General features: G+C 41.4%; 1 protein-coding gene across 5 annotated transcripts in view; it reads right to left on the bottom strand.

Annotated features, from left to right (window-relative positions):
* The window catches only part of KLHL29 (kelch like family member 29), a 401,554-nt gene that overhangs the window by 246,602 nt on the left and 142,672 nt on the right, over positions 1-12,280 (bottom strand). For all 5 annotated transcript variants that reach the window (XM_086744242.1, XM_086744243.1, XM_086744245.1 and 2 more), the window contains one exon: positions 4,825-5,130. In XM_086744242.1, coding sequence (XP_086600368.1) covers positions 4,825-5,085 — 261 coding nt within the window. In that variant the 5' untranslated portion in view covers positions 5,086-5,130. The remainder of the gene's footprint in view (positions 1-4,824; positions 5,131-12,280) is intronic.

A 12,280-nucleotide genomic window follows, 5' to 3' on the forward strand; every position in this document is an offset into this window, starting at 1 on the left:
AAACCAAAACCCTGCCGCACACAGACAAACCCAAAGCTGGGTTTGGGTGGGCTCAGAGTGGGACAAATTGATCCGAATGCAGCAGCTAAATGGCAGGAACTGCACTCTCCTATCGACTGCTTCAGGCGTTCAAGGGATTGAGGAAGCATCTCCAGCGAAGGACTCATCCCTTCAAACTGCGCTGACGCTGGGTGCCGGTCTGCGGCCAAACGCTCTGGATACAGCACCAGGGCAGAAAAGCCAAACTGAGTAAAAGAGCTGCAACTTTGCTCACAGTGGCAGAGAGTGAGTAGAAAAACCAACAATCTCAACTTACGCGTGCCTCAGTTTCCCTGTCAGTAGACTGGGAGTGCGACATTAAACTATTTATTACAAGTAAGAATCATAGAATCATAAAATCATTAGGGTTGGAAGGGGCCTTCAAAGGCCATCCAGTCCAACCCCCCTGCAAGGAGCAGGGACATCTCCAATCAGATCAGGTTGCTCAGAGCCTCATCCAACCTGGTCTTGAATGTTTCCAGGGATGGGGCATCCACCACCTCTCTGGGCAACCTGTTCCAGTGTCCTACAACCCTGAGTGTAAAAAATTTCTTCCTAACATCTAACCTAAATCTTCCTCCCTCTATTTTGAAACCATTACCCCTCGTCCTGTCACAACAGGCCCTACTGAAGAGTCTGTACTCGTCTTTCCTATAGGCCCCCTTGAGTTACTGGAAGACCACTATCAGGTCTCCCTGGAGCCATCTCTTCTCCAGGCTGAACAGCCCCAACTCTCTCAGCCTGTCCTCATAGGAAAGGTGCTCCAGCCTTCTGATCATCTTTGTGGCCTCCTCTGGACCCACTTCAGCTGGTCCATGTCCTTGTTGTTGAGGTTTAAATAGTTTTTCTGATTTCTTCTGGCAGCCTCTGATGAAATGGGTTACAGCAGCGCAAAGTATTATCGTCATTTTGTTCAGCAAAAAATAAAGCTCAGGAAAACACAGTTTTTTTCTTTAAGTAATTCAGACCAAACACCCCTAACCACTTAAATGTGGCAGATCCACTAAGTGTGATTTGTACCAAAGCATCTGTGGTAAGAAGGTTACAGGTGTGCTTTAAGAATAAATTTCAAAGGTCTGCAAAGTATAATTAGTTCTAAAGTTCTCCTACACATTAATAATTAGTAATAAAACTCTTCTAAAGCCCTCCACAAAAAGACGTAAAAAGCTCTTCCAGAAGCATGAAAACACAGACCAAACCCAACTCCCTCATATTTGGTGTTATATAACTTAAGCTTCCCTCTGACGATGATTTCACCTCCCTCTAACAGTAATTTGATCAATTTTTTCTCTCCCTTCCAATGCTTTTTCCGTTTATATCACATAACTCAGGGTGAAGTCTTTAATCTTAGATTTACATAATAATTTAAATACCAAATAGTTCATCCAGATTAGATAGTCTAGTGGTCCTTAAAACCATTGATCTATGAATTCCCTGACCAACTCCATCACCAACACAGAAGTTTCACAGTCCAGTTACATGTCAGAGAGAAAAGAATTTTTTTTTCTCCATTTTGAATTTATAACTTTAAGATTCAGTTCACTGGGAGCTGCAGGACAGGAAGACGACCAACATCTGCCAATACAGGTATCCAGAAGACATATAGAATCATAGACGGTTTGGGTTGGAAGGGACTTTTAAAGGTCATCTAGTCCAACCCCCCTGCAAGGAGCAGGGACATCTCCAACCAGATCAGGTTGTTCAGAGGCCCATCCAACCTGGCCTGGAATGTTTCCAGGGATGGGGCATCCACCACCTCCCTGGGCAACCTGTTTCAGTGTTACACCACCCTCATTGTAAAAAAAAATTTCCTAATATCTAATCCAAATCAACCTCCCTCTATTTTAAAACCATTACCCCTCACCCTAATATCTTGTCAAACAGACTTCATTTCAGTCTTTGACAAGATTATGACTCTGTTTGATAACACGCGATGGAGGACAACGGCAGGTGTATGTATTTTTAATAACTACTGACTTAGCAATTTGGCTAAAAAATGTGGAGCACTTATTAGCTGTGCAGACACGAGAACAGAGGAAGGGAGCAGCTTTATCACCATGGAAGGGAATGATGAGTCTGATGCTGAAAGGATGTATATGGTTTTAGTCACCCTATTTTCAAAGGCAAACGAAGAATGGAGAGAATGCACAAGACAGATAGTTATTTGGAGGGTACTAAAACTGGTAAACAGCTGGAAACTGGAGGAACTAAGGACCAAAAGTTTGAAGACAGACTAAATGTGTTTTTTTTTAAAAAAAAAAAAAAAGAAAAAAACTTTTAACTAGGAGGGTAATTAATTAGTAGGAACACAAAATGAAGGGAGATGGATGGTTGGCCTCTATGCTTTCAGACCTTCAAGCCAACTCAGGAAGATATGCTAAAGTCAAAACTGGCAACCAGATGACACACAGTCCTTTCTGTCCTCAGCCTGGAGGAACATCACTGGCTGTTCCCATATCCTTAGACAACAAGACAAGGAGAACCAGGTTCTCAGCCTTCTTGCTCCCTAACACCATGATTCTTTATTCACCATGTCATCTCTAGTGCGAGTCACACCCTTGCCACTGAGTTTCATGACATCTGCCATAATGCTGGGGAAGGTTCAGACTGCAGAAGGGCAACTAAATTATCAAATATCCCGGCTCTGACCACAAAACAGGACTAAGAAGTTCAGCTTAAGACGACACCTGCCCCGCGTGAGCTGGTACCCCACAAACACACTCACAAAAAGGCTGCAGAGGGCTGTGAACTCTCCACAGCTCAAGGCAACTCGGCACATCCCTGTTTTTTAAAATAAACCAAGCAATGGCGCTATTCTCCTGACTTGAGATTTCCTCATTATATGGATTTATTTTTTTATGCCTACCATTAGCTGGATTCTACAGGGAAAGGCACTGGCTGAGTACACTGCTAACCACAAGTGTAAATCTGCTGCGTGTGAAGGAGAGAGACGGAGTCAGGCAGGGTGAACATGAGTATGTATGAGCACCTGATGGTTTTTTTTGACACCGTTCCACATCATTAGTTGGAAGCTTGCTAGGCACCATATTCTTACATCTCTGTTCATCCTACCTACCTTACTTTTTTTCCAAGTTTTTTCCTCTTTAGCACAAACAATTTTGAATTTTTAGAGCTGCTTAGCTGGTTCTGGGCAGCAGGGGCTGGGGTAAAGGCTATACATTCTTATACATTTATTTTACGGGAGATTACATAGCTGATTAACAGTTCTCAGAATAAAAAGTGTCCCATGTTACCTCCATTCCTGTCTATTTATTGCTTCTCATCTATCTATGCCAAAACATTCTTAGTAATGAAAGTCATCAGAAAATTGTCCAATAAGGCAATTTAGAAGACAGTTCACATTAAGCATATGATCAAAAGGCATTCAACTTGCTGTTCCTGCCTCCTCTCCTCCAATAAACAACATGGTTTACTGGCACTGCTACGCTTCAAAATGGTTTTGAACATCTGGGAGAAGGGCTGATCAGCTCCAGACAATCACTGGACTCTAAGCAGACCCAGGAACAAAGGTCATGATAAATGAAATGACTGCTTTGGCTCCAAAATTGCCTCAATCTTCTCCAGACAAAGCATGATTGAAATGCATCTATCTGTGGATAGCATCTGGAGAACTCTAAATATGTTTTGATCAGAATACGACTGGCTTTTTTCAAATGAAAATAATTCGAAGATACTACAGAAAATTCTAAAAACCAATCACAATGTAAACTTCGGCCTAATGTTTCCTTCTGCAGCATTGACCTTGTTTTTCTACAGCGTGAAAAAAAAAAAATCAATATAATAATGGTACTGCAGTAAAATTTCAGCTTGCTCTTGGCTTACTTTAAATAACTTTATTGTCTCCTTTCCCTCTGTCTGCGTCTGCTGTATTTGGCACTTGCAGTTATTAAAATGAAACCAAGTTGAAAGAAAATGTTAAATATCATAAAAAGAAACTCAGCAGTGCTTCTGGCTCACTTTGCTAATGCTGTGGTCACCTTTACAATTTGCCAGCATTTTCTGTTCCCCAGCTGTTCTACCTGAATTTGCATGCAGGAAGAAACCCCAACTTTCTACTGGAATAACAACTTGTACTTTGCAGATTTAAAAGAGCTAAATGTTTTTTAAAAAAGGAAAAGTGACCCTCTTCCCTCCAATTATATATTAGAACAAAAAAGCCCAATGGTTTGCTGGTGATTTCAACTCTTTGCTGCTTAGCATTTTCTTACTTCTTAGTGTGCATTTCTGCAGAAACAAGGGAGCCTGGTTAGAGCAGTGCCACTGTTACGTTCCAGCCTGCACTGAGAACGAGGCTTTGAGAACCTTTTAGGAAAGTACCAACTACAGAGAAGAAAAAACACCACTCAGCCAAAATTATGCCCTTTAGTCACTTTCCACTCGTTCTGGATGAAAACCACATCCACTTGTTGTCAACCACAGCTCTGCCTTGGTCAACAGACAAGAAAAGCATTCCCAAAAGCAAAAGTGGGAACCACACGTTCCAGGGAAAGCAACAGAAAGCCCAAACGTAGGCAGCGCTGAAGGGAAAGAAGTAGTTGCTCTGCCTGGGCCTCTCAGGAACATGGGAACTCTCAGTCCTGGAGCAAAGAAGACCTACTCTAGTGTATGCACAACACACAAAAGCACAAAAAAGATATAAGACTGCCCATAAATTTTTTTTTTTCCTCGCCTTGGCTGTACCATGAACACAGGCTTTGGAAAGGGACAGATGAAACTCCATCTCTAACATTCCTTCAACTCTAGGAAAAAAAGCTAAATTCTTACTTTGGTAGTTGAAGCTGGAGATGAGTTGGCCACCAGGCTCGTGATCACATCGCTGTTGACGGTGGTGCAAGCAGCGGTGGCTGGGGTGGGGAGCCGGGACGGGACAATGGGCAAGGGCAGCAGCCCGGGGCGGTTGTTGCTGTTGGTGCTCACGGCGTTGCTGCAGTTGGTGCTGCCGACGTGATTGCCGTTGGAGCTCCAATCCCGACGATCCCACCCAGCCCGATAATCTCTTTCAAACCGGCTGTGGTGCCGTGACATCTCGATGGAGGGCAGCGTCTTCTCAAAGGGAACTCGAGAGCTTGCCTGAAAGGTTAAAACCAAAGAGGTGTCAGCAATAAGGTCCCAGCACAGCGACTGTACTCTATGATCACCAGAGCAAGTCCCTGCCATGCCTCCTCTGCTTTAGCAGAGCACTGTTTCTCCCCTTTTCCCAGCTAAATATCATGAGGAAAAGAGTGGTGTTGTAATAAATGTTAAATCTAGAACACAAATGAGAGAGTTTGGACAACTACAAGCACTCAGTGGACAGACCAGTCGCTCAGACCTGAGGAAACACAATTCACCCAAACTCTCCAGCAGAACAACAAGCAACAGCACACAAGTCATGAAAAGCCAAGTTAGAAGAAAATCATCATTCAGGTCTGATAGCAGGAAAATGTTTCCAACAGCTCCATCTTGCAGTTTTCTCAGCACCCTTCAGAACATTTCTGGAGCTCTTTTCTGCACCTGATATGTGACCAAATGTTAATCCTAAAGATCAGAGGGACAGAAATCTACCTGCTAAATCTATCAGTTACTATTTTCAAAGTCAACTATTGCTCTACACGGCCCCTTTCTCTCCTTTTTGCTAGACCTCTTCACTGGAAGCTCCTACAGGAATGCCTCACCCTGTGATGCCTGAGCTCTTCGCAGCATGGCTGCCCTTCAGGTCAGGCTAACATGTCCCATCTCCTCTGGGCTTCTGGCTAGGCTTAAAACACTCAATATACCTACGATGATCAAATGACCTATTCTCTCTATGTGATCAACCCATCCCTATCATTACTCGACTCCTCAGTCTGTGTTATCCATAGGTTTTATCTGCCAGGAGCAAGACGTCTGAACACAATGCTGGGAGCTGAGACTCCCAACATCTTATCCTAGTTCGGATAATTATACGTTACGTAGCCTAGAGCAGTTACTTTAGTCTTCCTGACAAGGTCTCCTAACCTGCAGAATGGTGGCAATAATGTTATTTTTCCAGCAGAGTTCAGAGTAAGTGAAAGTTTACAGCATTTGGAATTGAAGAACAGTATAAATAAATGCTAAATATATTTATTTCATAAATAAATAATGAGCATATAGGTCACCGCAGCATCTGATTTGTTTTATTTTCATCATACGACCCAGTAAGCTCTTGAGAATAATAACATCAGGTCAGTTGAAGCAATTTTGTTTCACAAATTCTTAGATACAAAAATGGACAGTAAAAACATCTGCTTATAATGGCTGAGGAGGGAGCTGGAAGCAAGCTCACACAGAAACTTAAAGATAAGAAACTACCTAAGAGAGATATAACTTAGAATTGGTATAAAACAGTGCTCCTTTCAACAACGTTAGTTATTCACCTGGTAGAAATTTTTTTACAAAGCAAACAAAACTGACTATTATGACTGAATAATTAAAGGTTCACCTGGTTCACCAGAGAGCTTGAGACAAAGCAAACTCTTCCTCTGTTAAAAACCCAGTAATATAAACATGTATTGAAAAACCCCAAAATTCCCCCCCACAATCATTATCTTCAACAAAAAGCTGAACCAAATCTCCCAAAAAGCCGCGTATGCGATTACCATGCGTCCCCTCTGCAGGAGTATCTCCTCCTGCGAGAGTGTGCACTGGGGACCACACAGTGGTGGCGCAGATGTTGACCACAAAATTAACGTTCCTCTTAACCCAACAGAGCTACCTGTTTTTATTCGGGTAGGATTCGATTCAAGATTCGACTTGATGATTTGAGGGTTGATGATTCACTGATATTTACTTAGATTCTTCTTTCTTGTATTTTTGTGGCCATCTGATACTTTAATTCAGAAAGCTGATTTCATATATTCCAGAGGACCACACAGAAATGACAGCTATACACTGAACACCACAAAATCCAGCGACACAAGTGCTGTGAGAGTCGCTGCAGTGAAAATAGAATTATTTTTTTTTTTTTAGGAGAGGTGAAGAAAGCAAGTTTTTCCTCTAGTGGCAACCATCTCAGAATAAAATCAGTACCTAAAGAGAGTGTCTTTAAAGGTTAGAAATTCCACAGGTGTAAACCTGCTTCCTTTTGTTTTAGCAACCTTTTGCAAAGCTAGGCAAAAAGGGAGCCTGTAAACTGCACGCTACAATTTCAAAACATCCTTTATTACTCCTTGCCTTTGAAAAAGTTTCTTTTTAAATCTGCACGGTCTCCACCGCTGTATGAAGCTATCTTTTCTGACTGTTTGGATGGTGGCTGTCAAGTGAATGCCCCTCTCCTTCCGAGCTCGAGGATCTCCATTAGCTGTATTAGCGTCCTTCTTGACAAGGCAACTGGAGAGAACCAAATCGCATCTCCCCCACCCACCCACACACTTGAGTATATCTGACATTTAATTCAGCGGAGAGCAGAGGCGCACATGCACACAAGTCAATAGCTAGCAGTTTTTGCCACGCGATCCAAGACACCATGCCCCCAGCAATTCTACTATCAGATGAGACTGACAGGCAATTACGTCAATAACAAGCGGGAAAAAAGCCTGTGACTAAGCCACACATTAAGAAGTTTTCTTGAAACCCACCACTCTCTTCACAAGCAAATTCACTTCTTTGCCCGGCTACCGTATTTCATGATATTTCCAATAAAAATTAAAAGCCAGGGCTGAACATCGCATTTTTTTTTCTACGCACTGCATTAAATAACACACTGCTTGTTTCAACGTGTCATAGTTGGCTGGGTACAAAGATACCTGACAGCAAGAAGATGTGCAGAAAAAACAGAGGGGATAACTAATAAATGAGTATTCAAGTGCTAGTGCTTGCTATTAATTGTTTAAAATTAGAAACAATATAAAATGTTCTCATATAAATAGCTGCTGGGTGAGGTAAGAAATGGTTTGTGAACAGGCTAGCTAATTTTTAAATATATTTTTGGATGCAGAGTTTATGCTTTGTCTAGACTATTTTTGTCAAGGATCATAATCATAATGCCTCAAACATATTTCACACGCACAAGAAAAACTTCTCCAACAAAGTGTATCCCGAGCCAAGTACAGTCATCACATTCCTCTGCACAGAACTTGACACAGGGCAGCAGGAACCATCTTGAGAAACAGCAGTGACGGAGGCCAGGGGAAACCACACACTAACAGCACCGTCATCAAAGATGTGTGGGCATTTTTATCCCAACCCAGTCATTACCAGCTCCAAAATACTCAATTTTAGGCTTCAATTTTCTAGACATGGACTCTCTTGGATTTTTTTTTTCTTAAGAATAAACAAAAATAAACCCCTTTCTGTTGGGGAGACAGGGAGAAGGAGAAGATCAATACCTAATACTTACAAATAACAATATCAATAGCTACAAATAATTCATATGTTTTCCCTTTTTAAATGAAGCTTTCCTCAACATTCATACACATGCATTTTTCTCCTATGTAGCTTTAGGTCCCTCTAAAGAACACTAAGGAAGAGAAAGGTTTTACCTCATTTTTCAGACTTCGGGAGCTCGCAGCGCTGTCTGCACTGAAGTCACTGCCCCGGATAAGCCTTGGCTAATTATAGATCTCTCAGCCTCAGTTTTGGGGCCAATTTTTCAGCAAGCATGAAGCTCCCCGCCACCACATTCAGAAGTCAATTCTTGAGCAGATAAGCTTAAAGCTATCTCAGATACGTCTACCCAACATCAGAGCTATAAAATCACAATGCAGACATAGCTGGCAACAGAAAGAGCGTAAGATTTCCGTATCTAGAATAGAAGTCTACGAGGAGGCATACTGCATGCTGTTACTGCTGAAAATCACTCGGTACAGCTAATTCAGCTGACATACTATCTTGTGAAGGTGGTAAAGTCAATGAGACAGGCCTTCCCCCACTCTCTACTCAAGATGTAATCACTGGAGTAGCCGAGTGTCTTTAATCTTGACTAGAAAGGAAACGTGTGTTCCTGTTTGTCACATAGAATCAAAGGATTTTATTGTGCAGCCAAAAGGAACAAAAACTCTCTTAGAGGCAAAAAAGCCCACCCTACTAAAGAGAGAGAAACCCATAGCTGTTACTGGAGGAACTGATAAATTCAAAGCAAAAAGGAGATCAAATTGGTATTAAGGGAGAGCTGTGGAAAAGGCTATAAGCTAAAGAAGAGAGATGGAGCAACCAGAGGAAAATAAAAATCCCATGACAAATCTGAAACGAGATTTAGTGATATGGGAAAGCAAACAAAATGCCTATCTCAGTTCCCAAAGACTGCATCGCTGTGTATGCGTTGCAAGAACCATGCCAAAACACAGACAGCGCTCTCCAGGGAGACCTTGTAGCAATCTTCCAGTACCTCAAGGGGGCCTACAGGAAAGATGGGGAGAAACTCTTCAGCAGGGCCTGTTGTGATAGGACAAGGGGTAATGATTTTAAAACAGAAGGAAGCAGATTCAGACTGGACATAAGGAAAAAAAAATTCCAGTGAAGGTGGTAGAAGACTGTCCCAAGTTGCCCAGAGAGGTGGTGGATGCCCCATCCCTGGAAACATTCCAGGGCAGGTTGGCCGGGGCTCTGAGCAACCTGATCTGGTTGGAGATGTCCCTGTTCCTTGCAGGGGGGGTGGACTGGATGGCCTTTAAAGGTCCCTTCCAACCCTAACTATTCCATGGTTCTATGATCTCTCCTAGCCCTTCAAGGCCAAAATATGCAACACAGCAGGTGAGAAAGACCACAAAAAGAAAATTCTTTAAATCTGTCACTCTTGAGGGAAAGTAAAATGTGAGAGTACCCCTGCCAGAGAAAATAACTTTTTCTATGACCAGGAGTCTTAGAAATGTCTTGTATAAACAGCTTGCTCAACAATAAAATTTGAGAAAGATTTTCTGCAAAACATGAGCATCTTTGGGACTAAAATGTGGAGCACCTACGCAGATGACTACATCCAGCCTCCAAATTTACCCAAAACACTTTGGCCATTTGGAAATCCTCCTACCTTCTTAGTTTAAAACCACCTTCCTCCTGGTACGCATTTTTCCCCACATCTCTTTTTCGCGAGCTCATTTTTTCCTTGTTTCCACAGCTTCCACACACATACACAGAGGCAAGGGAAAGACCAGAGGCATTTGAGATAGCGGCGTGCTAACTACAGGCCTCTTACCAGGTTCAAACAGATCATTGCTGCAGATTTATTAAACTTAAGTGATTAACATTTCATTTTATGCTCGATACATTTAAACACAGCCCTTCTTCCCCCAAGCCCAAAGCACTCACTGTTCTGCAGAAAAAAAAATGTTTCCTATTCACGTTCTGCTGAATGACAGGCCAGCTCCAGCCTCAGAGCGGCTTTTTCCCTGCTCTCCATGCTTGTCTAGCCAAGGTCTCCTTAAAACGCCGGTCCTCACAGATATAAATACAGGGAAAAGCAGGCTTTCAGCCAGTCTCAAGCTAGAGAATCAGATTTCTTAGACTATTAGTCAACTTCATTAAGTGACTTAAAAAATAAAGGTCAAGTTTTTAATTTAAATTTTTCCTGGGTAAGCATTTGTTTCTAAATTTACCTTTTAAATAATAACATTAGAGAAATATGATAGGCAAGAGAGGTTGGGAGACAGAGCAATGGAAGTAGATACACAATCACTAGAGAAATGGGAGAAAAGAAGAAAGAAAGAGTCTGAAACATTAAAATAAGCAGTTAAATAGCATTATGTTTTTTCAGACTGGATGAACGGAAGCACGGATTAAATAGCCTATTAGAGAGCTTCAAAAGCAGTTAAGTGCGTGTAAAGTCTAAGTATTTTATGAGATCCACGCAAAAAGAAAAGATGAGAAAGAAGAGAGAGATTTGCCGTAATCAGATCCAGCATGAAGAACTGCAACCGATAAAGAAGAAGTTGTCTAAGTACCTAAGCGTGAACGATTTCAGATATACGCTGCAGGGAAAATGTTACTGGATGCAGCTTTATCAGAGCATACCGACACAACAACCTCTTCCCGAGGCACAGGATGAGATAATTTATGCATATGGCACCAAAATCACATTGAACTGTATCAACGTTACCATAAATTCAGGATATAAGTCCATAGTATGGCCATACAGACACACATATTGCACACACGTAAACGTGTCTTTGAGAAAACCTTCCAAACCAAACAGGCACAGCCGCATACTTGGCAGCTTCAGGAGCTCCTCTTTGTTTCAGAAGTGCGACAAACAAAATGTTTTATTCGAGTTCAACATTATTTATAACCTACAAAGACTTTCTTAGACACATATGGAATCACTGTTATAAGCCCACATGGATCTGACTAATCCATTTTCACAATTTTTACTTAACTTCTTTTTTTCCATTTGAGTGACTTCATTGAAAGACTTCTTTGTTAGACAAAGGCAGTAGGAATCCAATCAAGAGATTCTGTAAAGCTGAACTACAAGCAGCTGTGTAGAAAGATAAGACCCAGAAATATTTGAGGGGCAAGGAAACAACTTTATTATCAAGCAAAGTCTACTTTTGTAAACCCCTGATTTAGTCTTGTAAACAGTTGTAAAGCTCTTGTAAAATCCAATGTAAAATCCAAGACAAGGCAGAGAGACTTGAGCTGCTTTGATACAATCAGATCTTCCAAAAAAAAAAAAAAAAGAAGAAAAAAAGCTCAAATCCTAACCCTGTGAGTGATAAAGGAGCAGTAGATTTAAGAGATTATATAGGATTTAATTTTCAAAATGTATGCTGGAGGAGGCAATGCTTTGGGACACACAAAAAAAAATCAGAGCAGCAACACAACAGTGTCTTCTCAGGATAGAGTTCACTATGCAAGAAGAACAAATAAGACTTCCTTTTTTGCCTCAAAATATCACAGAAAAGCGTGTACACTTATTATTTCTGAGCATTTGAGGACATAGAAATCTTCTCTTTACGTAAGTAAAATGACATACTAGACTAACCAAATGAAAAAAAAAAAAAAAAAACAAACAAACCAACCAGCCACAACGGGAGTGAAACCACACGTTACCAGTCTGGTTTCCTTCTCTCCAATTGGGAAAATACGATCTTCCTAAATAAGGGGTTACGAAATATCTGTATGTGTATGTTTCCTTACTAAGCTTCTTGGAAATTTATCTTCAATATGATCGTTTTTTGTATTTTGTCACTTGCTTTCAAATGCTAATGCCTTTCCAACCTGAGTGGAGTAGATAACACACCTACAGCTCACTGATCATAGACACTGGTAGGGGCAGAAAAATTCACAGAGG

The sequence above is a fragment of the Chlamydotis macqueenii genome, chromosome 3, assembly GCF_036417535.1.
Source record: "Chlamydotis macqueenii isolate bChlMac1 chromosome 3, bChlMac1.mat, whole genome shotgun sequence".
Lineage (NCBI taxonomy): Eukaryota > Metazoa > Chordata > Aves > Otidiformes > Otididae > Chlamydotis > Chlamydotis macqueenii.